The 27,947-nt window shown below is 48.3% G+C and overlaps 12 protein-coding genes across 12 annotated transcripts; 4 read left to right on the top strand and 8 right to left on the bottom strand.

Moving 5' to 3' along the window:
• Positions 1–389: 389 nt before the first annotated feature.
• Positions 390–1,445, top strand: FVEG_11153 (hypothetical protein; the record flags this gene model as incomplete). The annotated part of the gene is made up of 2 exons (XM_018900320.1): positions 390–964; positions 1,064–1,445. 2 exons carry the CDS (start codon positions 390–392, stop codon positions 1,443–1,445), a joined length of 957 nt encoding a protein of 318 aa, XP_018758579.1.
• A 161-nt stretch (positions 1,446–1,606) lies between these two features.
• Positions 1,607–3,400, bottom strand: FVEG_11152 (hypothetical protein; the record flags this gene model as incomplete). The annotated part of the gene is made up of 1 exon (XM_018900319.1): positions 1,607–3,400. The coding sequence occupies one exon, from the start codon at positions 3,398–3,400 to the stop codon at positions 1,607–1,609; it is 1,794 nt and encodes a 597-aa protein (XP_018758578.1).
• Positions 3,401–4,006: 606 nt separating this feature from the next.
• On the bottom strand, positions 4,007–4,666 carry FVEG_11151 (hypothetical protein; the record flags this gene model as incomplete). Its single annotated transcript, XM_018900318.1, has 4 exons — positions 4,007–4,100; positions 4,151–4,186; positions 4,242–4,399; positions 4,457–4,666. 4 exons carry the CDS (start codon positions 4,664–4,666, stop codon positions 4,007–4,009), a joined length of 498 nt encoding a protein of 165 aa, XP_018758577.1.
• Positions 4,667–6,041: 1,375 nt separating this feature from the next.
• On the top strand, positions 6,042–9,602 carry FVEG_11150 (hypothetical protein). Its single transcript, XM_018900317.1, has 3 exons — positions 6,042–6,068; positions 6,121–6,134; positions 6,189–9,602. The coding sequence occupies exon 3, from the start codon at positions 6,459–6,461 to the stop codon at positions 8,109–8,111; it is 1,653 nt and encodes a 550-aa protein (XP_018758576.1). The 5' UTR covers positions 6,042–6,068; positions 6,121–6,134; positions 6,189–6,458; the 3' UTR covers positions 8,112–9,602.
• Positions 8,550–9,953, bottom strand: FVEG_11149 (hypothetical protein; the record flags this gene model as incomplete). The annotated part of the gene is made up of 3 exons (XM_018900316.1): positions 8,550–8,948; positions 9,014–9,596; positions 9,652–9,953. 3 exons carry the CDS (start codon positions 9,951–9,953, stop codon positions 8,550–8,552), a joined length of 1,284 nt encoding a protein of 427 aa, XP_018758575.1.
• Positions 9,954–11,056: 1,103 nt separating this feature from the next.
• Positions 11,057–12,381, bottom strand: FVEG_16974 (hypothetical protein; the record flags this gene model as incomplete). Its single annotated transcript, XM_018906207.1, has 3 exons — positions 11,057–11,419; positions 11,473–12,055; positions 12,119–12,381. The coding sequence occupies 3 exons, from the start codon at positions 12,379–12,381 to the stop codon at positions 11,057–11,059; spliced, it is 1,209 nt and encodes a 402-aa protein (XP_018758574.1).
• A 982-nt stretch (positions 12,382–13,363) lies between these two features.
• Positions 13,364–14,652, bottom strand: FVEG_11148 (hypothetical protein; the record flags this gene model as incomplete). Its single annotated transcript, XM_018900315.1, has 3 exons — positions 13,364–13,738; positions 13,797–14,343; positions 14,399–14,652. The coding sequence occupies 3 exons, from the start codon at positions 14,650–14,652 to the stop codon at positions 13,364–13,366; spliced, it is 1,176 nt and encodes a 391-aa protein (XP_018758573.1).
• Positions 14,653–14,902: 250 nt separating this feature from the next.
• On the bottom strand, positions 14,903–15,058 carry FVEG_11147 (hypothetical protein; the record flags this gene model as incomplete). Its single annotated transcript, XM_018900314.1, has 1 exon — positions 14,903–15,058. One exon carries the CDS (start codon positions 15,056–15,058, stop codon positions 14,903–14,905), a length of 156 nt encoding a protein of 51 aa, XP_018758572.1.
• On the bottom strand, positions 15,048–16,995 carry FVEG_16973 (hypothetical protein; the record flags this gene model as incomplete). The annotated part of the gene is made up of 4 exons (XM_018906206.1): positions 15,048–15,392; positions 15,442–15,784; positions 15,834–16,254; positions 16,305–16,995. The coding sequence occupies 4 exons, from the start codon at positions 16,993–16,995 to the stop codon at positions 15,048–15,050; spliced, it is 1,800 nt and encodes a 599-aa protein (XP_018758571.1).
• Positions 16,996–18,949: 1,954 nt separating this feature from the next.
• Positions 18,950–22,035, top strand: FVEG_11146 (hypothetical protein). The gene is made up of 3 exons (XM_018900313.1): positions 18,950–19,311; positions 19,421–19,544; positions 19,592–22,035. The coding sequence occupies exons 1-3, from the start codon at positions 19,132–19,134 to the stop codon at positions 20,638–20,640; spliced, it is 1,353 nt and encodes a 450-aa protein (XP_018758570.1). The 5' UTR covers positions 18,950–19,131; the 3' UTR covers positions 20,641–22,035.
• Positions 22,036–24,013: 1,978 nt separating this feature from the next.
• FVEG_11145 (hypothetical protein) lies at positions 24,014–25,748 on the top strand (the record flags this gene model as incomplete). Its single annotated transcript, XM_018900312.1, has 3 exons — positions 24,014–24,729; positions 24,777–24,960; positions 25,011–25,748. 3 exons carry the CDS (start codon positions 24,014–24,016, stop codon positions 25,746–25,748), a joined length of 1,638 nt encoding a protein of 545 aa, XP_018758569.1.
• A 54-nt stretch (positions 25,749–25,802) lies between these two features.
• On the bottom strand, positions 25,803–27,383 carry FVEG_11144 (hypothetical protein). Its single transcript, XM_018900311.1, has 2 exons — positions 26,473–27,383; positions 25,803–26,422 (listed from the first exon to the last, which is right to left on the bottom strand). Exons 1-2 carry the CDS (start codon positions 27,264–27,266, stop codon positions 26,194–26,196), a joined length of 1,023 nt encoding a protein of 340 aa, XP_018758568.1. The 5' UTR covers positions 27,267–27,383; the 3' UTR covers positions 25,803–26,193.
• Positions 27,384–27,947: the final 564 nt, after the last annotated feature.

The following is a 27,947-nucleotide window of genomic DNA, read 5'->3' as shown; positions in this document are numbered from 1 at the left end:
GCGACCGTGAGTAAATAAAACAAATTGGCGCCGTAAATATGCTGAGGATAGACGAAAGATGCGTGAGTGGAAGAGACCAGAGACATTTGACAGTTGTGTCATAAAAACTGAGTAAGTTCAAGATTAAATAGGGAGTGTGCTTGCACTGAGGAGCAGTTTGCCATACCGGGCCCTAGAGATCCCACATGAACGTTTTGTTTATCGGTAGGCATGCAACTCTAGTGCAAAACATTTCGTAGCCCCCTCGTCCCCCTCCTCCACGACCTGCATGCAAACTCGGCCCACACACAACCACCACCAACCGTGTTTGGACGCGGTCCCTATCAACCTCTGAGTATACCAAAAGAGTTCCAACAGAGAAGCCTCTGTTTGTCTACAAGACCGCTAAAATGCAGGCTGCCGAGTATGCGTCCAAGCGGGCCAATGCCACTATGCACCCTTCCTCTGGTGTCGACCCTACCAAGAATCACGGCACCTATCGGAAGACCGCCCTCTTGAACGAAGAGCGCGCCTGGGAGAAAGTACCTCCTCCTGAGCGCGATACCTTCACCCTGTCCGACATCCTCGGTCAAACAGACCCTCACCTCGCTGCTGTTTCTCGCACCGGCATCGTGGGCATGTCTCTACAGTACTACCAGCTGCCCGGCGAGACCGAGTGCCGCCAGCACTTCTTCTTCGAGCTGAATAAGAACGTAGTGTTTGCCGATGAGGACGGAAGTCGCTGTGCCATTCATGGCTTCGCTATGTGGATGGCGCCCTCCGCCGATGGCAAGGCCGAACTCACTGTGCGATTGTGCACCAAGAGTGAGCCGTTCATGGATCCTCTTCTGATCTTTGATTTTTACGTCGAGAATTCGAAGAAGAATCCGAAGGACCAATTCATTCTGATCGATTTCATCAATGCTCTCCAGGGTACTCGTGCAGGGCTGCCGGAGGGGGAGCGTACCAACTTGCTGCGCTTCAAGTTCTAGGAGACTGGCGGCAAGTTGTACGGTTACCGCGACGCTCTGTAAGTTCCTCTGTCCTCTACCACCTTTCGTTGAAAGCAGCTAACATGATATAGCCTCCAGTGGATGATCCGCCTCAACATGGCCAAGTTCCTCAGCTGGTCCTGCCACGGCATGGACTTTGAGGACTCCAACTTCGCAGGCGACGGCGAGTACATGGGCGATCTCAAGTTCGACATCATCATCCACAACAAGTTCAAGTCCGACCCCAATGAGCTTGGCGACAACATGAAGCGAATCATTGACGTGAAGAAGACGCCCATCAAGCGCGGTGTTTGGCTCGACGAGAACTTCACTCGCCCTCTCGAATACAGACTTGCGAAGCTTCCGTACGAAGGACCTCCCCCCTGGCGCGATGCCATCAGAAATGCGTCTGTTGACAAGTGGTTCGAAGGGATTGATGACTGGTTTGCTACGGGAGAGTTTGCTAAGGAGTGATTGAAGGATTGCTCATGTTCTTGGAACTGTCAAGGGAGAGCTTGGTTTCACGGCGGTGATTGAATCGCCGAGAGTTATCAGGATGATTTCATGGCAGGAGTGAAGAATGAAGGATGGAAATAGATTGCTCAGTAGCTACAGAAAGCGCTATATATACCGAATCAACGGCGGATTGGTGCAACGGACGGTGCAAGCCTGATGAATCGCGAGTCCTCTGTGTCAACGCCAAACATGACCGCCTCTGCCCCGTCACTCCTCGTCTTCATCTTGTCCCATGGTCTGTAACCGGTCAACTCGTTATCCCACCACGGCCCTCTCACAGCATGTGAGATGGCCAAGAACGACGCTGGTAGTTGAGGAAGATGCTTTATTTTGTTTCGAATGATGTCGATGACCGAGACGGACACGGACAAGAGCAGCATGACTGTTACGGCGATGAGAATACTGCAGCGCACGACGTACACATTTTCCGTGATGTGGGAGAGCGTAGGAACAGAGGATGTACCAAAGTATCCCGCTGTGCTGATCGACACGATTGCGTGAGCCATGTTGCCAAAGAAGTGACCAAAGTCTTCCGCCGTGGGGATCGCGTAAAGGGCATCGAGGGTATCGTCAACAATGCCTATTTGATTGCGGAAGATGTACCACGGAATAGCAGACATGTACACGCCCAGCGCATCAAGGGCCTCTGTGTCAAGCGCTGTCTGGTTGGACCCTGGGGCTTCAGTGCAGGAGGTCATGACAGTGCCGTTGAAGGTACACGAGCCGACGAGCCATTTGATGGAGGGCGTACATTTCGTGCGGGAGACCCAATCTCCTCCATCTGTTTGCACCAAACTCTTATCGTTGCCTCTGTTCCGCAAAGCAGTTTCGTTGATATCAGGAATGGATTTCGTAGCTGAGAGGAAATAAGTCGTGCCTGAGGTTGGAATCTTATTTGTGCCGTGAACTGAAGCGTTGCTCCAGAGTCGAATTCTCTGTGAGCCTTGAGCAAGCAGCTCGATGCTCTCGACGCTGTTATCAGGGAGGGTGAAGTTGTAAATAGTGTTGCCGTCATCTTTGTAAGAAGTGTAGTTCACTTCGGTAGCTGCCTCGCATGCCGCAGTCCAGTTGAAGAAGACTAGCCCGTCGTAAGTCGTGTTTGTGGCAAATGTGAGGTTGTGCGTAGGAACAGGCCCCAAGACACCGGAATCAACATTCGCCAACGCATTCTGCGATACAAGACTGCCCACAAACGTAAACACCGTCTGAGACAAAAACGTATCATTCTTCGAGAGCGACGGATGAAACTGTAAGTCGTGACTTGCGCCCATCGCAGTTGAAAGCGCAGTGATGTTACTCCCCGCTACATCTCTTGCAATCGGAACCCCAACGACACCCCAGCCCTCCTTGAAATGCCCATACGGCCCAACAGTAAGCGACAGCGTTCCCACCGGCACAAGCAATGTTCTCGTAATGATCAAAAAGGTATGCATGACTCCATACCACCACGAATACTTCATAACAGCCGGTAGCGTTAGTAACGTAACGCCCTCCGCGATATCATCCAGATCCCTAATCGCAACAGGCTGCTGCGTCGTGAGCGCGAATAAATGCAATCTCCGAAAATCAAAGACGACGAATTGAACGAGCAAAGCTGCTGGGGCGAGGAGTGCTGAGAGCGCTATACCAGAATAGAGCTGATCAACGGGTACGGAGTCGCCTGTGCGAAAGACTCGGCGTTTTGAAGCATCGTTGTCGAGGAGTGCGCCGGTGTATGACCAAGCTACGCAGAATATGGCGCCGACTAGGTAAATGCCAAGAGTTATGACATACCATTTCAGCCAACTATCTAACTTGTATAGTCTTTTAAAGTCTGTTGGTTGATAGATGGGGAAGTCTGTTGCTAGACTGGGGTTCTTGTCGTCGACTCGGTCTTCTTTGTCGAGGGAGGAGTACACCGCCGGTGTAGGCATGATGATCGATAGTCTAATGGTAGTTTGTGGGAAAATGGGGGAAGAAAAAGTCGGTCGGACGTAGAGGTTGGACATAAGACTGAACGGACGCGGTGGACGGACACGGACACGGACATGGACTACGGAGATTGTGGGGTCGGTGTAAGCAAATTTAACTTGAAACCGGCAATTGATCGCTCGTCCTATGAGATGAGTTATAAAAATATCCAGCATTTACTATGCAAGAAAAAAGTGTGTTGTTCTAGGTAGAGTACTGTAAGGCTGTGATGTTTGTCTGAGAGTCTGAGTTTGGGTTTGTCCTTGTGTGAGGTTGATAACCAAATCACAGAGCTGCAAACTTGAAGTGCACTAAGGAATACAACTGCAAACAGAAGCGATGGTGAAATCTGTAGCAGTTAAACAAAGTGGAAGGTTTTTTTTTTCAGATTATATGTCAAAATAAATAGGAATTAGCACACGAAAGATATATCTCAGAGAGACATAATCATATGATGTTGTATTCTAGGATATACGAGAACCTCTTCCCACCACTCTGTCCATACATCGCTTCTCATGTCTGCCATCGAAAGTGATACCGGGTGGTCGGAAGGATGCCGAATATTTTCCTTACTGGGGAACGTTGCGGATGTCGACCATGAGATGTCCATTACCCCAAGCAGGGTTCTGTCCTCGAACCTTTCCATCGGCTCGCGTGCAACGGCTGAGAATCGTTAGTAAAGCAACAGTTGACGTACTTGGAAGAAGACTTACTCCATGACAAGACCAGCACCTCGAGCAACATCACGGCTAAGAACGGGATCAGTAAAGATTAAACAAACAGTGGATTCGGAGATGAGCTCACCAAGGAGAAGAAGAGGTTTGGTCGCTGTTAAGTCCAACCGCGAGACCAGTGATCTGAGTGTTTCCACGTCTGCAGAAAGACTGGCCGGAGACACCAGCTACACAGGCTTGGTCACCCAGGCTGGCGAGGTAGTTGATGCACTCAACTGCTTCGTTGACCTAATGAGGAGTTAGTAACCTTAATTGGGTCCGAGATGAGTTAGAGTTGAGACCAACATTGGCCAAAGTGTTTCCAGGAAGGTTATCCATGCAGCTGGTATCATCACGAGCTTCAAGAGGTTGAGGAGCAGCAAGGGCTGAAGAAGCAGCGGTGAGGATGATAGCGAGAGAGGTGATGAAGTTGACCATCTTGGCGGTTTGATTATGAAGCAAGTTGAAGTTTGAGTTGAAGTTGTAAGCTGCGATCTGAGGAACAAAAGACACCATATCGACAGGAAACCATCTCTTTATACCATTTTCGTTTCTCCGCCCCCATAATGATTTCTTCACCAGCCTCTTGCTACGTTACCACAAGATCCTCAATGAGGCAGAGTCACATTGAGCTCGTGAATTCCAACCCGAGGCTATAGCAACGACAATGCTAAAATTGGCATGCCCGAGAGAGCCATTCAGAGATCGTCAGTGAGAAACGGGTTGCAAGTACAGGGGGGCTCCATGGTTAGTTTTGGGCGGAACGCTGACAACGCATGGATTTATGCTGCAAGTGGCAGGAGGTCACACAGAAGCGGAATTCCGTTCTGAAGCAAATTTTCACTCAAACTGAGTTATAAAGATTTTGTTACCACCAAGAAGGATACCAGTATCTTTCACTTAAAAAATGTTCACTTTATTAGCTTGACAATATATTAAGAGGACTTGAGAACCAGTAATATTCCCTTGACGGTTTCGTCTTGGAGGTGGCGTAACTATTCCCGCCATATAACCATTTCAGCCCAACCAACCAGCACGGTAGCATTGACCACAGCCCTATCTTGTCAACTGAGGAGCCTCTCGGGTCGCTCGCCGTGTGATTGGTAGACGGATAAAAAGAAACCATCGAAAATTCTTTGCTAACTTTCTGCGGGATAGCTTTCTTACTCAGCCTCTAGAGGCTAAGCCTCAGCATAAATGCCGAGAACTTTCGAGGTCATCTGCTGGCATATGATTCTGCGGTCAGCTTTGCTCAGGCACGCGGGAATAAGAAGGATTCTGAAAAATTGTATCTGCCGATGCGGTGAGGGTTGATAGTGAGAGTGAGATCGAGTGGGAGCGGGGTTGCAGGAAGAAGTCAAACAAAGTGAGGTCTGGTTGTTAGACTACATCTAGAAGTAAGTGGCTAGCATGAAAAGGATGGATATGGCATATGCATTTGACCCTAAAACCCAACAAGTCTCTTCAGAAAGGCCATCTTAGCATCAGACTAATCCCAGTGAGGCTATCCCTCGTCCAATATTGAAAACCGTCTCCTCCGGCTTCCGATTGTGAGGCTGAGTTCAGCCACGACGATACAAAATCCTCAAGGATCACTTTCCGTTGACCAGTCGCAACAGAGGCATGTAGGATATAGTTTCCCGAGAGTCAGAGTCAAAATCTAGTGACGGAGAAGATTGCATCAAAAGTGTCCGTAAAGTCCGGGCCGTCGGGGATTTCCTAATCAAGCTTACTGCAACAAACAGCTTATTCTGCAATACTACTCTGGTCAAACCTTACTTACGGCTTATAGTTTCTCCTATAGCCTCAACCTACGCTGACTACAGCATTGATGGCCATCATCTCCGGACTGTGGCGATTGGTCTTGCTCCTCTCCTGCATGGTGTCATATCCGGGAAAAAGGATACATCATAGACGTGTACGTGTATTACCATATGTCTCAAAACACTAATGATTGAATCTAGTCGCAGGCAAGTAGAAAACCGTAAGTACTTTCGTACTATAAATCACGCCGCCGTAAACTTGCTGAAATACTTAGATATTCAGCTTCAACCAATACCACAACTGCCGAAGATGCCCAAAGAAGTACAACATGCAGTACTCACTCAACCCCCACGAGTCTTCTACGCATTGGCTTCGTCCCGTGGGTTTGACAGCATCAGAGTGGAACCAATGTTCGGGCCGTTCGAAATCGTGATACTCTGATTTTCTGTACTAAACCCAAAACTGCAATGATATTTCTCATTTTTCGACGACTTCGTTTGGCAGCATAACGGTCAAGAAGTTGTGCCACCCCGGCTTATGTGAAATGGCTTCATGTGCGGGGTTTTCAACTGCCACAAACGCTTTGGACTGCAGACCGAATGATGTGATTATCATGGGGAGGTCGTACTGGGCTTGGGAATTGAAACTGGTGTGTTTGTTGGATCTCAGTGCGTTGCGATGGGAGAAGACGGTTATATTAAGACAGTTTGTCCGGCTTTCTCAAATGCCAATTCAAAATTCTCCAAGAGAACATTCTTTCTTCCAAGTTCTGATCCGTCATTATATTTACTCGGCCACAGCCTCCAACTACACTCACCGTCATATCTCTCTCCAAATGGCTTCATACTACCCAGAAGGCGAATGCTACTTCGTCAGAAGCTCTCTGAGATATAGCTCCCACTGGTCCGCAGACAACGAAGCTAAGTTCTATAGAACCGTTCTTCTTGAGTACTACTGGAATGGATGGCCAGCGACTGGCGTGACCCAAAGATCCCATCCGAGGTCACGCTGGCAGCATGGTACACCTGCAGGAGTCGGAGGCACGCGCTTCGGAGACTGGGACAGGTTCTGGGTGGGCGAGAGCAGAAACAAGTCCCCGAATGATATGCTCAGAATCCACAGTCATCCCAACAGCCTTAACTGGAATGAATGTCGGGATCACCAGAGGGGTGGCCCCAGAAAGTACATCCTTCGACCAGTGGAAATCCAGCACCAAGATACCCAGTGGCTGTGGATTGATGCTACGATTCCCCTGAGAGCGATCTACTTCCCCGTAGCTTACAGGACAGACCAAGCCTTCCCTAACCTGTGCACTTATGTCGTTATCGACCTTAGGCACAGAGGGCAACTTCAGATGTTCAGTATTGGCGGGCTCACCAGGACTTTGAATATCACCTCCTACAACGGTCTTGGCTGGCATGATGATCTCACATGGGGTTTCAACATAACGGACATCATTGCCTATCTTTCCATCCCACATAAGCTGCGCAATCCGGACTATGGGTTGTTTGCATCCAAGCCGCGTGGCCAAGAGCTGGTCGTTTATGCCAACTCATCATTGACTTGGAGGTCAGATCCTAAGGACATCCAACACCATGGGAACTTCTTCCGCGAGATGGACTTCGCCAGAATCCTCAGCGCCACCTTTGCCGTCGAGGTCGGTTGGAGACCATACCAGCACAACCCTTTCCTCAGGAACCTGGTCGTCCGAGCCGTCCAGCTTGGCCTTGGCCTCATCCCGGGCGTCGGACCCATCTTCTCCGTCGCATTCGGAATGGCAGTTAAGCTGCTCACAGACCCCGACTCGTTCGGCAGTGATGATATTCTTGATTTACCCTTTGCTATTCTGGAGAGTGTGATTAGCTCGGGCAAGAGATCTCAGAAGTTCATCGCACCAGATTGGCTTGCACAGTGTCCATGTGGCGGCCAGCAGCAAGGTGCGCCGTTGACAAATCAGCAGAAAGAGGACCGCAAGAAGTTGGGCGAAGAGATCAACAATCGTCTGACTGCCGAGTTGAATGCTCAGCCTGTCATACGCTCTCTTGAGGAGCAGGAGAAGCTTCTCACTGGGCGCGTTGAAGAGATTGGAGATGAGGCTACGCAAACAACCCATGAAACCGAGCCGGAGGAGAAGCAGGAAGCTGAGGAGCAGGAAAGTAAGGACGGGACTGAGGAAACTGGTGAGAAACATGATTAAGAGTTACGGAACATGGTCACTTTTTATGTCTCGGTGGATTACTGGGAAATTATTCACTCCTTTCATGTTTCAATTCTGGGACGGCATTTTGTTTTTGTAGCTTTGGGAAATTGACATCGCCGACTGAATAGAGCTTGAGGTGACCACGAGGAGGTCAACGAGCCGCTAAAGCTGGCGAGCTTGGCTGCGAGACTGGACAATTTATGGCATAGTTACGGAACGAAGACATGCCTTGATTTCGTTGATTTCATGCTCATAAACCTCATCTCAAGCGGCAATGCTTAGCCTAAAGGGCGGAAAGCACAAGTTTCTTCTAGTCGAAATCTATCACTTGTCTTCTCTATAAGGTCTTTGACGCTATGCAAGATTCTAAATGCCAATTAAATCTCTGAGAAGTATCTCTAACCTTCCTAAAGATATGTATGAGCTTCAGCTCTCTTAATCCAGCAAACGGTTAGGAAATCGAGATTCCTCTCCCGGATCACCTGGGTTGATTCGACGAAACGAGACGACGCCCTCATTCTTAGTGCCTCGATAGAATCTTGAGCCAGGTGGGAGGACACAAAGCTCCTTGAGCTGCGGAACGGCGTCGAGGATATGAGTAACGAGATTTGAATGCCACTCATGATCTTGGGCTCTAGATGTGTGATAATGGGTCCAATCAATGTCCTCGGAAGCAGAAGGGGCCGAATCAGCCTGGCGCAATCTTGCATTGAGCTCGAGCAAAGCTTCCGGGCTGTACTCCTGAATCATCCACTTTTTGTCGAACGCGAATGCGAAACGTCGCAATTGCTGCATTTCCTTGAGGCGCCCAATGAGCTGTGCAACCTGGTCACTCTATCATACTCATATTAGTAGAGGAAGGCAATACAAGAAAGAAGAAGGAAAGATAGGATTCTCACAAAATTAGGCAGCCTCGTTTTCTTCGTAACCGGACTGTGTTCCAACACGAAAGTATCTCTGTCCAGTTGGTAAATAACTAGTGAATGAAGGTGCGGAAGGCTTTGGTGTATCATTCGAAGAGTGTTTTGGTCGATACAGGCAAGAGTCGTTGATTCGAGAGGAATCCTGGTAAGATCGTACTTCAGACCCTTTAGCGAGGGCATTGTTGATTGTAGGGCTGCGCGATGACCCCATGCGGTTGTACGAGGAAGATGAACTGCCTTGACGCTATCGTGAGTGAATTGACGCATTATGGTAGTGAAGCTCGGGCGGTTCCTTTGACCAGAAAAGATGACGGTCTTTGGCCCATCCCACTTGGGCGTGTTGGACAAAAATTCCAGTACACTCTGGAGGTGAAGATCGTCAAAAGAATGGGGAACCACCCGAGAGAAGCTGAAATGATTACGAAAAGCAAAGTCTATGGCGTCGACACATGACAGTTTGGAAATGAATTCGCTAAGAACCGCGATTCTGCTTGCCCAGAGATGAGAGTCGGAAACAATGTCGTGAACGCTGCAAGGCTCGATGCGGATAGTAACAACCCTGGAGGACAAGATCAGTCAGTATGTCTCAGTTTTCGGATACTACAGACGAGTACTTCGCATAGGGGAGAATTCGCTTCGTGAAGGTTCTCAGTTCACCGTTTAGAATAGATCTCATCTCGCGAGATAATGCTTTGAAGTCGCCAGAGAGTATAATCTTGTTGAAGATCAGAGGCATGAGGGCTGATCGAAGTTGCTTGGATACCAAGGTAGCGACTCTGACACCACGGAAGGTGAGCTGTGATGCAATCATGAAAAGTACTTCGATTGGCATCTTCTCCAGCAAACTTGAAGGCGTGGATTTGCAAAGACTGTTCATCGTGGCGACAACGCACTCTTCTCCTGGTTGAGTTTCCATGGCTGCAAGGTAGACGATTTGTCGCTGTTAGGCAAGATCGAAGAGAAGGTTGAAGGATGTAGAACTTAAGAACTTAGCACGCTACGCATTATTTCTTTCCCGGGAAGGCCAGAGAAACTGAGTTACCTGAAGGTTTGAGGAGAGAGTTCTGATGCTTAAGCGAACAGGACTCAGGAGACAAGAAAGTGAGTTTGCAGTGCCAGTGCCAGTGCCAGGCTTTGATCCCAATTTGGCCGAGTTGAAGGAGTGGCGGATACAGTCTGGAACATAAAATATGTAGGACTTCTTATACATTGGGATTCATTTGACTTGTTGGGGCATGAAGATCGAAGTGTTCAATACTCATATTACGACCATTACCCTTCCACGACCCCTCACACGACAGATCAGGTGTCGCTCACCGATCTTACAAGAAAAAAACAATGTTCTTTTTATTCATCTCAAGTATTTGCCGGTCTCAAAGTTAACCTTTGACAGCTATCACGGGGGAAATGGGACATGGTATCCTTTTTGCAATACAAGGTTCAACCTCGAAGCTTCTCTGATGACTAACAATCATTGGCGTCACGGGAATTTGCCTGGCCAGCTTGCCCTTGCCCTTATCTCTGTTGCTAGTTATACCAGTGCCGCAGAGGCCTAAATGAAATCTGGTACCTAGGCATCATCCGCGTGGGTTGCTGCGAAAGTCTCAAATCCTGACCAACACATTGTTTCATACAAAACCAAGAACTACTATATCATCCCGAACTGTAATATCTGACTTCCAGGTCAAGACTCTTAGTTCATAAGCCAATTCTGCTTGCCCTCCATCTCAATCACTCCAGTCGGGTACCCTCGAAGCCCACTCCAATGCCCATAACCCATTCTTCATCCCGCACACATCAAGTTTCTATTCATACATTGTCAAATACACATCAAGCGTGGACCCGTAAAAGCACCGAGACGCGAGTGTTGAAAGGGTGTCAAAGCAACACACACACAGATTTACAGGCAAATCTGCTTTCCTAAATAAATATCATTAGAGTTGAAAGATAGGGAATCTTCAAAGATCAAACCTACTCTCACAAATACCTGGTCTAAGTTGCTGCGCTCAACAAAACACATCAGTCTTGGTTGAGGTCCAGTAGAAGGCTGGGAAAGCGGTTTTCCTTCCCGAGGTTGTCGCGAGATTCTCGCTGAACATGGATTTTATCATCACGTCTAGTTCCTCTGTAGAAGGTTGGATGGTTAGACGAGACACAGAGCTCCACAAGAGCGGGAACTCGAGTCATGATCACCGTCACAATCTTATCGATGTAGAAATTGTCCATTTCGACCATGGTCATGGGACGATATGTTCCTTCATAATCCCCCCAGTCATGTGGGACGAGGTGACCGTGAAGTCTCACAAACCATAGCGTGAAAGCAAAGCGGCGGAGACAAGGCATCCTCTTAAGTTGATGAACCATTCTTATGACATTTCGGTCCTGACAGAGAAAGTTAGCTACAGAAAAACTTAGTATGTGAGGATTTCCCTTACCAAAGCAGATTGATCGTCAAACCAGACCAATCCGAACGGCCAGCATCTAAAGTCACTGTACATAGTAAGGCCGGGTGTATCTTCGTGAAGGATGAGTGATTCAAGCTTGGGGAAGTCCTTTCTGACTTCCCTAAGGAAGTCTTGGTCGAGGCTTGGGACTACGTGTCGGGTCTGCTGATTGTTGACTGTTCTGTCTACGTGTAAGGCTTTGAGAGTATAGGCATGAACAGAGCTTTTCAACTTCGTGTAATGCTTCCTGTTGAGCCCCCCAGGCAGCTGAACGGCTCCGAGAGCTGCGGGCGGGAAACGTCGGAATATGGCATTGAAATTCGTATCCACAGGGTCATCCAAGAAGGTAAGAGACAAGGGCTTGGTAGTATTGTAGGGCCACCAACTAGCGTTACGTAAAGCCTTGTTGAATGAAATGCAGTCCCGAGGGCGTGGGAAGCTTAGAGAAATGTTCACTCCGCACAGTCGATCTGTTGAGCGAAACAAAATTCCGAAATGATGGAGGTCATTTCTTGCAAATCGTAAAGGCAAATTATTAGTATGCGGAGGATAATAGATTCTGATGGTGACAAATCTAAATCTAGTCAGTACTCGGGTCTGGTCTAGTTAGCGTCAGTGGAGAGTCAAGATGTACTACCTGGTGAAGGTCAGGATCATTTTTCTCATATCTACCGAGATGTTGTCGGCATCTGGTGAGAAGAGAAGTATCAAACATCCAGCGATGTGTTTCACGGAGCCCGAGAATTCGATCATCGCGTATCGCCGATGGAGGAAGATCTGCCGGAATCTAGTAGAAGCCCTAGCGATGCCTACGAGCTCATCGTCACGCAGATAAGATCCGATGATAAACAGAAGCTCAGTGGGCAACGCTGGAAGCGCCGCGATTGTGCGTTCCGACATGTTGATACGACCTTCTTGCTTTACTTCGCGACGTTGTGTGTGAACCTGAGCAAGGTTGTTTGAGGAAGATGTCTACGTTGGGGGCTAGAAGTGGTATTTGCAGTTGGGATTTGTGGCTGGGAGCTTATTCCGGCAGAGAAAACCTAGAACCTAGAAGCAACTGAGGTATTGACCAAATTTAGATTTAGGCAGGCAACACAGTAACAAGAACTCAAAACTTCACTTCGAGAGACAAATGGCGCAATTGTTTTCGCGTCAACGAAGTGAAGGGTCGAGAATGGTGAAGCCTCAGTTTGGACGAAGAAATAGGCATAAAGTGGCAAAATTTGTGTCACTCGTCATGATTAATTAAGAGACTTGGGCAAGATCTTTAGATACTAGTAAACCTTTAGAACTGTCACTTCTGGCAACTTGGCTTTCTATCAGAAGTTTTCTTGCTCCCGGGCTTTGGTAGGACGCAGTGGATGGGCGAGAACGCCCACACTGCTTGTTCCAGTACCAATGCCAGTTACATCTATTGCCAGTCTACTCATCTGCACTACCATGCCTCAAGTATGAGCTATGGAAGTCCTTTCTGAAAGCAAGGTAAAACTCAGGTATTTTAACACAGGGTTGAGAAAAAAGTGTCATTTCTCGCAATGAAATGTCCCAGTAAAACTTCTCTACGATAGCTTTATGCATAAGAAGAAAATATGGAATTTTTCTCTTTACGCCTTTCGTCAGCGTGACGTGGTCAGGTAAGAAAAACTGGTGATACCTATCACGATGCAACAAGAGAGAAAGAACAAATTACCACTTGCTGCAAAAATGACGCTTTAATCCTCAAAAATCCCCGTCGAAATCGTTAGAGCATCAACTACTGGAGCTAAACCACAGGTTCTGATAGCCGATCGACTGTGCAGTGTCGACGTACATAGCGCAGAGGTCCATCCCTTCAGCTTCATCCCCATGGCCCCTTTCAGCTCGAAGCATCCATCAAGCTTTAATTCCTCAAAACATTCGGAAATAAGTCCTTCTGTGAAGGATCCTCGAAAGACTCTTTAGAAATGTTCCACACGTCGCCTGTGAGAGTTTCTCTGTAGAACACGGGATTCACAGGATCGTCAGTTGTGATGCAAACCTCCTCAAGACCTTTCGCACGGGCGGCAAAGTAGGTAGTCACCAATTTGGATACGCCTTCAGGTCCGTGAACTTCGCGGGGCCCCAGATCTTTTTCTTTCTCCGTTATGACCAGTAATTGCCTCGTGATGGAGTTGATAGAAATGTCGTTAGACTCCAATGGACACATACTGATTGCAAACCGACGTAGCCGCCGCAACTGAGTAAGGATGAAAGCGGCCTTTGCGATCTCACGGCACTGAGAGGGCTGTTAGCAACATCGATACGAGGTCAGCGAATAACAAAAGGTTACTCACCCAGCGATAGCTATCTGTGTAGCCCCTGTAGAGGGGGTGATCACGGCGAGAAAATCTATCATAAATTTCCAATGATTCAAGGTGAGGAAAGTCTTTGGCCAACGTGTTGGCAACCTGATTGTTGAAGGCTGCCATTATTGAATCGCGATAATAGATGCAGAGGTATTTGCCGAGGCAAAGTGAAGTGAGATTAGCGCCGTTGCGTGCGATTTGGCCCCAGTGGTCTAGCTGCGATGAAAGAGGTAGAGAAATTCCCTTGAGGGCCCCGGACTTGAACTTGCCAACGATTTTGCCAATGTCCCAGTACTCGGCGTATTTCTTGAAATAAACATGCTTAGGGCCATGCCAGTCTGCGCCCCTGCGAATGAAGCTGATGAACCGGAATGCTTCTTTGGGATCTGGGAGCCAGATATCAAAAACAACTCCATGGAGGTTCGGTGTATCCGCCAAAAAACGCCCGATAGGTATGGTATCAACTCCGCAGCGTTGAACCCAAGCTCTCATTTCGAAGATGCTGTTGAATTTTGTAACTTCAAATGTCACGAACCTGTCACAAAAATAAGCCAAGAACTTGAGTTGTAAAAGTAGTGGAGAACACTCACTTCGTGTGATGATGGGCCAAATGGCGAAATGAAGCTTTCTTGCGCTTGAAGTAGGCGTTGAGGCTGTTTGTCAACTCCTCCATGTTACCGGAAAACTTAAGATGCTTGCAGATTCTCGGGAGAAGTATGTCGCGAAATCTCGTTGATACGAGCGTCCAGTCCTTGATCTCATTGGAGGACATGTTGTCCCCGATCATACACACAATCTCTGTTGGCATGGTCGCCAGTGACGGGGTTGTGCCCAATCCCGCCATGATCGCAATGCCTCACATGCCACCACTTAGAAGAGTAGGCAGAAAGGCCAAAAGAAGGAAGTGATGTTGATGCGCTCGGGTTTGTGAGGAGAGAAGAGCGGTTGGTGCAGAGAAGGTTGCAGCTTTGGAGCCTACGGGGTGGGTGGAAGGAAGAAGAGGCTCTGTGAATGCGGTCTGATTTTTGGTGTGACGCAAGAGAAGAAAGCAAACAGATAAAAACCTGAAAAGTGAAAAGGTGGAGAGTTGAAATTCAATCGAGGTTGATGTTTTTTATTGCCCCCAGAGAGCGTCCACAGTAGGCCAGTGAATCATAGACAATGCCTGCCACTGCTAGAAGATGCACGTTCCCGCCTGAGACCTTGCAGACCGCACGCGCAGGCAGTGTTAACAAGACTCTATCCTTCATTGAGCCAATCAAACGTGTTCAATAACTCGAATCGAAAGTTGAGCCTCCCCGCCAAACCAAAACTGAACTGGTCCAGTGATCCAACGTCACTCATCGGATCCATATTATTAAGATGATAATCCAACACACGCTGTATCACAGTCTTGCAGCTCGCACAGAGATCGCCGTTTGGTGCCGATGGGTGAACCCAGTCCAAGAAACCAACTAGCAAACTGAGTTGCTGAACAATGCTTGATCGACTTAGGCGACTGTCCTTGGGATGTGTGCCTTGGAATGTTGGACTAAGGAGTTCAAGGCAGAGGATGCCACCGCCTGGCACTGCAAAGGCCATAAGCTACACAAGTGTCAGACAATTTCGAAGATAACTAGACTCAAGAACTTACCAGCCACTCCATATCACGCCGAATATCACGGAACCGATCCTTGTGCATCCAGAACATTAGAGTAAGCGTTATCATCTCATACGAAACCAAAAGAACATCTCCTTCATCCGGACACCCAAATTGGAGGAGCAGCCTTTCCAGCAAGAACATGTTCTGTAGATGTGTGAGTCGGATGAATACTTTCATGGACACAACGTTTGTCTCGACTGGGGGGTCAGAAAGGTCTTTGTCATACGACTGTATTTCTGATCTGGGAAGAGGAAGATCTGTGGGGTCATCGGGATCATAGGTAAGGCATCGGGGAAGTTCAGCGATGACATTTAACTGCCTTTGCTTGAGATTTCTAGAGGAATTAGTGAGCTTTCCTTGCTGCTTGGAAGGATAAAGGGTACCTGATCGTCTCAACTGTCGCATTAGACCCAGAACCAAGACTAATATCAATGATTTCGTTCAGTATCTGAGCCATTAAGTAGCCAGCTCGACAGATACTAGATGGATAAACACCGCCCCTCAAGTTCCAGCCACGACTATCAAGCTCAGACACGGCCCTCTCAAGCACAGCACCTCCAGCGAGAAGATCCTCATCACTCAAATCCAGTGGTGGCGGTGTCGAACAAAAGCGCGGATTCAGTAGCGGTGGCCTCCCAGTGAAAGCAACGATGGCTTTGTCAAGATTATAAACTCGCCCAAAAAGACGTCGTTTGTGTTCTGAACTCAGCGACGGTTTGTGAGGCCCAGTAAGCTTCTCGGCGTGGACTCCGAGATAAGTCATCACGGAAACGGCATCTGCAAAGGAGCTCCAGCAAATAAGACCTGCCACATTCTATCAGTATCTGGGGTCGTGCAAGAAGAAGTAAACTTACTGGCATCACCTACAATCATCGACTCCATGATGGCCTTCTGGAACAGAAGATCCAATATGATGACGTTTGCCAGAGTAAAGTGCCGAGCCAAATTGATGCTATGTCTCAAGAACGCCAAAACCGGCTTATTCGCCGTCCCACTCTCCAAGATATGAAACTGATTCTTCTCTATCGGTTCAAAGGACCCTGGTATGCGTCTCAAAACACTCCAGAGCAGTCCAATTGACTCCCATCGTAAATTCGGTCCACAAAGCTGATCTATCCACTCTTGTGAGCTGGTATCAATGTCTTGAAATGGCTGTGCCGTGTTATTGCAAATCTGCTGCGCGATGAGCTCGAGGTTAAGCTTCCGTCGGTGTAGCCTCGCGCCGAAAGTTGCTTCTAAGGAGTTGATGACAGCTGGAACCGTTAGGTTTGACCATAATCTGTTCTCATTCTTTGTGCCTTGTGAAATCATGTGTTCGTAGGAAGGACCGAAAACGCAGCCGAGAAGTGCGAGACATGACTGTCTTATCGAGGGTGGAAGCTCTTTGAAACGTATTGTCTTGGTAGAATGAGAGCATGGGGTGCATGATTCATGGGAGTCGAGCTCAGATGAGTCAAGTTGTGAGAGGCAGTTCTTGGCTTCTTCGAAGATCTCATTATGTCCTGCTCGGCCAAAGAATGGCGGCGTTGGAGCCGGTGTTTCCATCAAATGTTATGTTTCCAGAGTTCTGGAGGCTTAAAGCGAGGCGTCTTCCCGTTTTCCACAGTTCTGAAGACGGTATTGTTCACGGCTTGGAGTCATCCGCAGAAGGAAGATGTTCGCGCTCTGATGATTATCTTGAACTCGGCATAGCCTCTCGGTGTGACTTCTATTCAATGTGTGAGTTTAAAGATCAGATTTTACTTCATAAGATTCGATCCTATTATTCTCTCCGGATTGGTGATCTGATGTCTATCAAATGCTGACGTGGGGCGAGTTGAATCCAGCATCACGTCACTTGCATTTACACACTATATGGACTTATTGGGTTTCGGTGCCAAGCCTCTCATCCCTGCACCACCGCGAAGCCTGTTCTGACTCAAACCCCTGTAATGCAATATTTCCTTGTCCCTCTCCATATCCGCTCCGAACTCAATATCTAGTCTCGTGGCCTCCATTTAACCTCTTTAATCGATACCTTGGATACAACGACTAGTAGCAAAGTATTACTTGACGAAGATCCAACGGTACCAGAGCGCCAGTGTCTGCTCTCTTCAAAGACATAGAAGCTGACGAGGCTTCCGACTTAGGGTCCTGAACCTGAGGTAGCCAAAATTCTAGGTTCGAAATCTCCCAATGGGGAGATTTACGCTGACCATAAGAGCCGCCGCTTAAGCTATAGTGGTAAGTTGCTAAATGTGCAAATTGGAGCTCAAAGTCGGGAGGGACATCGTCGAGAGCTGCATCTGGAGGAAGTTCAATGACAAATGACAGAAGTTCCATATATCCAGTCACTCTGAATGACAGTTGGCCAGTAGTAGCCCTAATTACGGGGTGATTCCCTTGTTCGATGATATTCGCTTTGGTACTATGACTCAAATTCGCTGATTTGAAGTGAATAGGACCGAAACTGAACTCGGGTACGGGATCTGTTACTCTCTTGAAATCAAGGTTCTGCGACAGTAGTTAGACAAATATCTCGATAGTTTCTTTTGGAGGTAAAGACAGCTTACGTCCCAGCCGTAGCCTTGAAGAAAGCTGTAGGTCAATTTTCCAGATCTTCAATAGACTATGCATGCATCGTCTGATATTCAAGTTATCACCTTGTTTACTAACGCTCAATGATATCCAACCATGTGCCGTTGAGCGAGCTTTAGTCGAATGGCAGCACGCCGGCTTATGCAATAGGCGAAATATGGAAAGGATCGCTACAGAAATTGGAGCTGACAGTAAGGATGGCGTCCTCCATCCGTAAGCCGATCATGCAGTTGGCGACCTGGGCAGAAAAGCTTTGGCATTCGAGGTCAATGAGTTCCAATACATGTATTCAGCCTTGGCTGCAGACAAGATAAGCTGTGAGGCGAGCGTCTCTACTCAAAAAGCAAGCTATGAGGCCATGATATCTGCAGAGCAAACACAATGTCAATCAAGGGTTCTAGTCCAACAGACGTTATGCGCTATTCAAGTCGCGTCCCTGTCGTCAGAGCTGGCCAAGTACCAGCCCAGCCCCCAACCAAACCCCCAACCCCAACCCAGGAACCCAATCGGCACTAGATATAAGACTCTGAAAAATACTCCTTGGAGAGATTGCAAAGCTCTTTGTGAAAAAGAACGGGAATGTTATACTTGTGGGGCGGAACACCCAGGGAATTGCTTTTTTTATAGAAATGGCATGTGCCCAGGTGACAAATCCTGTTAATATAACTGGTACCGAGAGGACGAATAAAACTGATATGCCTTCTGCACCGCCGAGACAAAAAAGCTGAAGCAATGCAATTTATATAATGTTTGAGCCTGATCCAGATGTTAGCAAGATTTAGATACACGCACGCCCTGCATTAATGCTAAATTTACTGCAACGTCTCAAGCTGCCTTTTCTTTCTATCGGGTAGGCCTTCACCAAACTTGAATGTGGCGCCATGTGGCTGTGCCCTCACCTTCTCGGCTGTCGGGTTCCGATGAGCCACGGAAAAACGGAACCTCAACAGCCGGACCAATCTTGAACATTCAATCATCAACAACGATATCTGCAGCTCTTAGCTATAACGTCCGCATCGTCCCGTCCTACTCTATGGAAACGTGATGCCTTTCTTTTTATGAGCGCATTCTCATCTCAGATCATCCATCGTCGCGCGCACCTCCATGTCAGGTCAAGAGACCTCTCCACAGTCTCCCCCCGCCAATACACCGAAGCATCGACGACCCTGGACACCAGACGAGGATGCGACTCTGAGGACTCTTGTTGGGCACTTTGGTGCTAGTAGGGGGTCTGAGGGTAGATGGAAGGACATAGCTTCTGGCCTGGAGGGCCGGACGGCCAAGGTGAGTCGCCACCTCCGCACGTGCTTCAACGCGACCATTGCCCTGCATGATGCGCGCTCACTGCCAGAGGAGATGAGACGAGAGAGATGGGAACTGACTGTCTGCTTAGGACTGTCGAAAAAGATGGCTTCACTCACTGGATCCCTCACTGCGTAAAGGTCGATGGACATCTCAGGAGGATGAGATCCTCCTCTCAGCTTATGCTCGACTTGGACCGCTTTGGAATGAAATTGGTAAACTCATCCCTCCTCCAGTCATTGCATAGTCTAACGCATGCTAGCCCTTCTCATTCCTGGGCGGAAAGATGACCAATGTTCCAAGAGATATAATGATATCTTGAATCCATCTGCCAAAAACCGTTTAAGCGACTGGACTGCGGAGGAGGATAACCTTTTACGCCAAGGTGTAGCAGAATTGGGCCATCGATGGGTCGCCATCTCATCACGAATACCTGGGAGACCTCCCCTCACATGCCGTAATCGATGGCGTACACTCTCACGACTGTCACATAACCGACAGAGCAGATCTCAAGGCACTACTCCATCATCCTCGTCTCAGATGTCCCCATTTGATAATGGGATATCACCGGCGGCCCATAATCCAAATCTCAGCATTGAGACGAACCATGGAGCGACGACAGACTTGATGCACTTTCCAATGGATGCCGATATGGGTCATGACCAAATGGGATCCAGCTTTCTCGACTCAGCCTTTTTCGACACCTTCACAGGCCCTTCCCCATCGCCATTAAGAGAATCCGACCCAAGTGACGAAACAGAAACGCCGAATGACGTATCTGCCCCAGGTGCTGCCCCAGCAAGTATCGCACCTATTCCCGATCTTCCCTCGAATATCGCGACCCAGGCACAAAGTGACCCGAAACCATGGCCTCAGCCTCCGAAACCGCCCCAAGCGCAGCAACATCAGAATACTACGAATGCATCATTCATGCAATCGCCCTCTACTTGGTCATCACTGGGTACAATGCTGCCACCTGGTACCTCGCCCACGGATCAGAATATGTGGCTAGGAATGACTGGTAACCCCCAAACACCGAAGAACTGGAAAGCCCCAGGACCAGCAGACGAATCGAATCCATTGCCTCAGACATTTACCGAACAATTTCAAGTACCAACAGTAACAGGAGTACCACCGCCTACTCAGCAGACAATCCATCACCATCATCATCACCATGTCCATCATCATTTTCACCACTATCATCACTACCCAGGCAATGGAGATCAATGGCGACAGCTGGAGCAGCAATCAGAAGCCGAGGCGATGCAAGCACCTTTGCAAAACGAGAACGGGCCCCAAAACCCAGGGTGATGCGTTTAGCTTAACAGATCTCACCTCGTCCAGTCATGCCAGCACGTTGACCTGAATAAGCTGCCCAATCATCCGAATAAGCCAAATAACCGGGAAACAATGTCATACAGAACCCCCCACCACAAATGGATACTGATTTCCATTCTGCCAGATAGTTTCTGTCATGACGACTAAGTGAGATGTAGGCCAGCACTGGTAACCAATAAGCGCTCGAAGATGTCGCTCATAAGATACCACTGTTCTGTGCCGAACATATCGAACTCACGACCTTGTGAAACCCCAGATACGGATACTGCACATTTTACCAGCCCAGTATAGTGACCCCGCTCGCTGCAACCGGCATGCTGTGCCTTTTTATGACAACCCTACTTACGAGGCACTGTCATACTCTTGGGGTGATCCGTACATCGATCATATCATCGAGCTTGGTGGCCAATAAGCTACGACCACGGACAACCTCTGTAATGCACTCCAGCGGTTGCGATTCGTCCACCAAACGCGGAATACTTGGGCAGATGCGCTTTTTGTCAATCACGTCGATAAGGACCCATCAGGTTGAATTGATGAGAAATATCTACCAGTGCACCATGGAAGGCATATTGTGAGTTGGGGAATTTTTCGGCAACGGCGGTACGCACACTGGCGCGAGTTTCACAGAAGACTCTTCCAACAGCATTTATGTCAGATCGCTGGCTCCCGCCCGCTACTGAAACTCCCAAGAGTATGCGTAGTCGTTGGCAATGGCGGGGTTAGATGCCCACGCTGCTCTCTTGAATCTTTTGTGGTGATAGCGAGAATGGACTGTGTGAAAAGCGGCCCTCCTGAGGAAAGCAACTTTGTACTGCGGAACGATATACCTACTGCTATCACCTCATGTGCATGAGTCATATCGGAACCGATACCACGTGACTCAGCCTCAGTGTCACGACGTTCTTCAAAGCCGAGGGGGTCGATGTGCGTGTGAGGCGCGTGATGTGAGCCACCATCTGTTGGGTTTGTTGAGATATGGTCAACTCTCTGGGATTCCAGACATCATCACTCTGTTTTCCAATATCACAACTTTCCTGCGGAAACGGGTTTGGTCTGTCATACAACAGTAAATATAAGAGTAGGGAATGTTTTATGTGTTTTGTTTTGGGGGACCATACCGTTTATACTAAGGCCGCTCGAAGCTGGAGTCTTTGGTTATGCTGGACAGGCGTTTGTTCTTGAAATTATGGATAGAGAAGCCCTTCAACAGGGACGTGAGTTGGAGCGGATCGCGCTTGTATGAGGGAACTTTGAACTCGAAGCTATAATAATGATGCAGTGATTTCTACTATTAGTGGTAGATTCTCAACTACCTTGACAGAATTATGTGCAAATGAATGAAACAAAACAAAATCAATCTCATAATACGTCTAATCACGAAGTGAAAGAAAGCTCTCCAGTTGACTGTTGTGGTGAGGGGCACTTCTAACACTTCCCCCCTCGTCACATACCGGGAAGTTCCCTCTTACCGGGAGCGAAAAGGAGACCCTGAAACAAGAGTAGCCAAGAAAAGTTAATCTTGCGTCAAGCAGGGCAAACTCGTAAGACATCCTGCCCTGTTTCGGCCTTTGCTTTTGCTCCCGGTCCTCGCCTCCATTTCTCTCTGCCGAGCGGTAAGTGATGCAATTATGCGGCGTTTTGAAACAAACATCTGGCTCACCGCTTCGTCGAGTATGTATGAAATGAAGAAGTCAAACACTTTCAAGTTTGGAGGAAGAGCAATTGAATTCTCCCAAGATTCAGTCTAAGAGAATCAAGCAACCTTTGGTTAGGAAGTACTCCAAAGTTAACTTAAAGACTGTACAACCCATAGAGAGATGTGATGAGATCTCATCTGCGGCATGTGCATGAAATATGACCTCGTTTAGTTCGTTTAAGCTGCAGTCGGCTGTGAATTGGTATACTCTTCTCCACATGGGCAAGCCAGATCTGAATCAAGATCTGTTGGCTTTCGGTGGTGTTCGATATCATTGTGCAAGATAAGTTTCAGGATCACATTCCTATCAATTACTCATCAGGGTCTATCCCCGCATCGCACGCTGTAGATTCCAGATGAGATTACGACTTCGATCAAGGGTCCCTTTGTCTTAGCCGTGCGTCTATCAAGGTTGATAGTATTCTGTTTTCGTAGAGTTGCAGATTGCTTTTGAGGAGAAAGCAGCAGGCACATGCGAATATCTCATGCTGTGAGTGGATAGTCGTCTGTACCGTTGAGTGTAGAACAGCTCATAGATTATACAGAGTTCAATAGCTGAAGCTAGAAGAGAATAGTTGGATGTCAAGATAGAGATGATCTGCGACTATAATATTACATGGCTCAGCCCATGTCTACCTCGTCATTCTCGGTAAGAGATATTCTCCGCAATATGTCTCTCCAAGTCAATGATAATCCAGTTTCCTTCTTCTAATTGACCTATAATGAGCTGACCTGCAAGCCACGACAGCCACCCCCTCAGTAACGACGCGGCCTGTCCGGCAGATGTCCCCGCTCGTAGGCCTCATTGAGACCCTCAGCCAGCCTATGTTACCATTTCGGTCCATAGGCGGCGCTTTTAGTGTAGCTGTGCCGTGCTTGTTGATGCTGAGCAAATTTATAAGCTGTTGGCCCTAACTATGGAACGCTTCGGGCCGCAGCGATCCGTAAGGACTAACTAACACAGCTTGTTGTGACGAATGTCCGAGACACGGGCTGGCACGAAGGGGATAAGACATGCAGACCGATTGACCTCCCGAATACGATCGGTCATTCGTGATACCTGCTTCCCAGGGTCGTGTTTGACTCTCACTCAGACATGCTTCACATTAAAAACCTTTTTGAAATTTATGACTGGTTATTCACTGCTACTGCTGGCGTATGAGAGAGACAGTCTTCTCAGAGAAGCATTTTTGTGGCGTAGCTGACCGCTAAGCTAACGCTGTCATAAACAAGGGTTCAGCTCAGCTGCAGGTCAGTTGCAAATCTTCTCCTATTACATCCACCATGTCTTGCCAATGAGGGGTTGTAACTTGGAGCATTGACCGCTAGCTAAGCCGCAACTAGAAACTAGCAAAATCATGCAGAAGACGGTCGCTGTATGTGACGACAATTGGCTACGGAGCGGATATCAGCTTGCAATATGCCTTGAGACTGCATTCTAATGGAATATGATGTTCACCATCAGCAATGTAGTATCTTGTACATGAGAAGAAAGACACAGTAGAAGCATGTGGTATGAGATGGAAGAGAGTCCGAAGATGTATAAAAGATCGGTCTGCACCTCGAGATATGTCATTCACTCAATCATCACTCATCCACTTCACAACACAACACAATTAGCCTTCAACCCAATAACCTCTATTCAAGATGTTTGTTTACCAAGGAAAGATGAACTGGTGGACGTACGCCATAAACGAGACCTTCGTCGTCGTCCTCCCCAACGGCCCAGTCCGCGTCGGCGACAGCGTCTATCTCTTCTGGAAATGGACCGTCGATGCCAAGGGCGTCAAGAACGGCAACGTCTTCCAGACCATCAGCGTCGACTCTATCACAAATACCAGTGCCACTGATGTGACATTTGTCCTCAAGGGCTCCTGGTACAGCTTCACCGTCACCACAAAGGGCGGCTATGAGAACATCAGCATCGTCATGAGAAACCCCCAGGGCGGTGTCAGTGATCCCATGCCGCTCAAGCGCGAGTGGAAGTCTGATAAGGAACTCACTGGCACTACTCGCATTTGGACTGGAAAGTTCAAGTGGTTGAGCTTTGCGAAGGATGAGCAGGCCATCTTCATTGTCCCTGACGGCTTTGGGGAGGGCAAGCCTGTTATTTCGACTTGGCAGTGGACTAAGGCTTCCAATGGCAAGACGAAGGAGCCGTCGTTCCGTGCCGAGACTCAAAATAATGTTACTGGGCTTGGTACTGATACCGTCGAGTTCTCGTACAAATCTTACTATGATATCAAGTGCACCTGGGATGGTAAGAAGGACCAGCTTGATGTTTGGGTCACAGAGGGCGCCCACAGTGAGGATGTTGGTGACATGATCCGCTCTGCCATCATTGAGCGCTCAACTCACTCTCAGTATGTATCCAACTCAGCATATGGGAGTTTTGCTAACTTTGCAACAGTGACTTCAACCCTCCCTTTCCTGCTCCCACCAAGAGCGAGTGCGACCACTATCTCCCCCAGCCCCAAGCTTCGCTCCCTCGTCTCGTGTGCCCTCTCCCGTTCCCTAAGGATCTCCTTGAGACCCTTGCACACACTGCTGCATACGTCGACCAGTGCGGTTACCTAGCCAAGTATGCTCAAGATGTACGTTCAATTCTTTCATCTATCATTCGACACATGCTCACACTGCTTAGCGCTTCGCTGCTCTCGATGCCGATTACCACTTCTCCCTTGAGCAGATTAAGGCTCTCAAGATTGAGATCGAGAACATCAACAAGACCAAGGGTGAACTCACCACTGACCGCGATGCCGCTATCGCCAAGGCCCAGAAGCTTCAAGAGGCTCTGGACAAGGCCATGAAGGACGGTGAAGGTTACCAGAAGGAGATCGCCAGACTCAACAAGGTCATCTCTGACGACAAGCTCAAGGATGCCGAGGCTCTCAAGGTCCTTGAGAAGACTCGTGCCGATCTCAAGGCCTCCCAAGAGCAGTGCTCCAAGCTTCAGACCGAGGTCGCCCAAAAGGATGCTCAGATCGCCGAGCAGGGCGCCACAATCAGCAACCTCCAGAAGATCATCATCACTCTCGAGACTACCATCGCCCAGCTCCGTGCCGAGGTCACAGTCAAGACCAGCGAGAACGAGAAGCTCGCCAAGGCTAACGTTACCCTTGAGGGACAGAAGAGGGATCTTGAGGGTTCCGTCAAGGACCTTCAGGATGAGCTTGCCCGCGCTCAGCAGAGGATCAAAGATCTGCAGGAGACGGCTAAGAGCCACGCGGTCAAGGACAAGGAGATCCGTGATGCCAAGGCTCGTGCTGATACTGAGGCCGCCAAGTCTGAAGAGGAGGCCGCCAAGGCATTGGCTGAGGTTGAGAAGTATAAGCAGTGGGCTTTCGACAACAAGGTCAAGATCGATCTCTCCAGTTACTGATGCCAGGGATTCCCGCCGTTGCACTTGGTTCCGGTGGGGCTCTCGTGTCACAGAGTGCTGAGATATTGTTGGGTGGTAGGCGCCATCTGCCTGGCGGCTTGGGAGCTGAAGAGGAGATGGGGCATGGAGAGGACTGTTTAACTACTAAGTAGTCCTGATATTTAAACTTAATACATTCCCTTTGTTACCAACTTCGATTGAACCACGACTCAAGTGACTTACTGCATCAATGACGTATGGTTGGCTTATCATATCAGCACATCACTAGGTTAAAGAAAGAAGATTAGCCTTGATGAAGTGTGATCGTTATACTCGACAGACTCTAAATCCACCCTAAAGAAATTCTATCCCGCGCTAAAGTATGCCATCTATCCCATTCCGAATGAAAAGTCCATCCAATGCACATGTGCTCCAAACATACAAAAGTCCAATTCAAGCCTAATGTTTATCGCTGAGCGTTCTCCTCCATCACAGGCGCATCTGGGCCCTCAGCTCGAGACTTCTCAGCATCCATCTCCTTCTTATGCTTTTTGCCGAGGAAAGGAAAGAAGAAGTAGGGATGGAAGATGGTCAAAGTCCAGACAGCAATGAGAATCATGGCGCCATCGAGAATCAAGAAGGTTGTTTCGTTTTGCATGAGGGTGCTGCCCCAGCCCATCTGCATTTCAGGAATACTAGATAACATGAGTACGAAGAGGAAAGGGCAGATCTGAAGGGGGTTTACCGGTAGATGCAACGGATGATAATGGCGATGTAAGCAACGGTCAGAGCATAGACAAAGATCTTGGTCTTCTTGTCGCTTGCTCTGATAACCTTGACGTTTCCGTTGGTCGATGATTCACTCTCGGTAGCAGTCTCGTCACCAGCCCTGACAGCAGCACCATTCTTGATAGCCTTGTGTCTCCTCCAGATATAGATCATCATCAGACCACCACAAAAGATCATATTGGCCATCTGGAAGACAACACCAGCAACAAGAAGACCAGATCCTACATCAAGCATGCCCTGGTCATTGTTGTCTCCATTAGTGGCAGCTGAAGAAACACCGCCGCCAGCAGCTTGGATGACAATAGAGAAGAAATCGGTGCCGACGAAAACCCATGGATACAGGACAGGCTTGATGAAACTGTACTCTCGACCGTACCATAGCACAAGATGTTTGAAGGTGATCGAGATAGCAGCGGCGACTAGTGTCGGACCGAGGATGAGAAGGACAAGTTGGATGACGAAGGCGTTGTAGACCCAGGGGTTTGAACTCATGACGATACGTCCGCTATAGCCGATGAGTTCAAATATCGTCCCGATCGCAAGCCATAGAGTATACGACCAAGTTCGTGCCTTGATACCGAAGTAAAGTTGTGGTACAAGCGCCAAAGCATGCGCCACGACGAAGAAAACACAAGCGCCTAGCGTAAAAGTGTCACCATAAAGTGACAACTCAGCAGGACATCGTTCGGAGATTCCATCTTTACAGGTTTCGTAACTCGGCGGAGGGTAGTTTGTGCCGTTGTAGGACATTTTGAAGCGATCTGGGGAAGAAGTTTGAAGGAACCACTTTGTTTTCCGTTATGTTGGAGGGTGAGTCGGATATAAAAAGATGCTGATTTTCTGGAGCATGGGCTCCGTGGGGGCAGGCCACGCCACGGAGAATATTCCGCAGATATTTACGGGGAGAGGAATGGGAATTGTGGATTTGATTACATTGCAGGGCGCAGCTGGACAGCCAAGAGTTGAGCATAAGCGAGGTGCAAATCGTTTTCTTGGCGTTGGATCCTTTGATTCAAGAGTCTCTCTTCATATCAAGACATTACTCTCAGACAAGACCACTTGGCTTATCAATACACACTACGGCTTGACTCTAAATGCGAGTTAACCTTAAAAGTTTACAAGAATACAAAGAAAGACATTAATCAGACTCATTTCCAGTCTAAACGCGTATATCTTGGCATCGTCAGCACGGGCTAAACGACGCGTAGATAACTTGATAAGCTCGCATTCCCCGAACAGCCCGATTGGTCCGTCGAGTTTCGACAGCTCGCATTTCTCGTTCCCCCTCGCTTTTCTCGCAACGACATGCAGCCATAAGATTACACATCGTCTGAGGTCATGGGGTATCCACATGTAAGAGATCGGAGGTTTCATTCTCATGTTATCCCGTATTTCCGGTCCAAACCTGACGGGCTAGAGTTTTTAAGCTTA

This window comes from Fusarium verticillioides, chromosome 9 (genome assembly GCF_000149555.1).
Source record: "Fusarium verticillioides 7600 chromosome 9, whole genome shotgun sequence".
NCBI classification, from domain to species: Eukaryota; Fungi; Ascomycota; class Sordariomycetes; order Hypocreales; family Nectriaceae; genus Fusarium; species Fusarium verticillioides.
This window is presented reverse-complemented; position numbering and strand designations above follow the sequence as displayed.

Coding starts and splice junctions, on each gene's coding strand:
- FVEG_11150 (XM_018900317.1), top strand. CDS start 6,459: ATGGCTTCATGTGCGGGGTTTTCAACTGCCACAAACGCTTTGGACTGC.
- FVEG_11146 (XM_018900313.1), top strand. CDS start 19,132: ATGTCAGGTCAAGAGACCTCTCCACAGTCTCCCCCCGCCAATACACCG. Junction 19,312..19,420: donor TGGAGGGCCGGACGGCCAAG/GTGAGTCGCCAC, acceptor CTGTCTGCTTAG/GACTGTCGAAAAAGATGGCT. Junction 19,545..19,591: donor ACCGCTTTGGAATGAAATTG/GTAAACTCATCC, acceptor AACGCATGCTAG/CCCTTCTCATTCCTGGGCGG.
- FVEG_11144 (XM_018900311.1), bottom strand. CDS start 27,266: ATGTCCTACAACGGCACAAACTACCCTCCGCCGAGTTACGAAACCTGT. Junction 26,423..26,472: donor ATCATCCGTTGCATCTACCG/GTAAACCCCCTT, acceptor CATGTTATCTAG/TATTCCTGAAATGCAGATGG.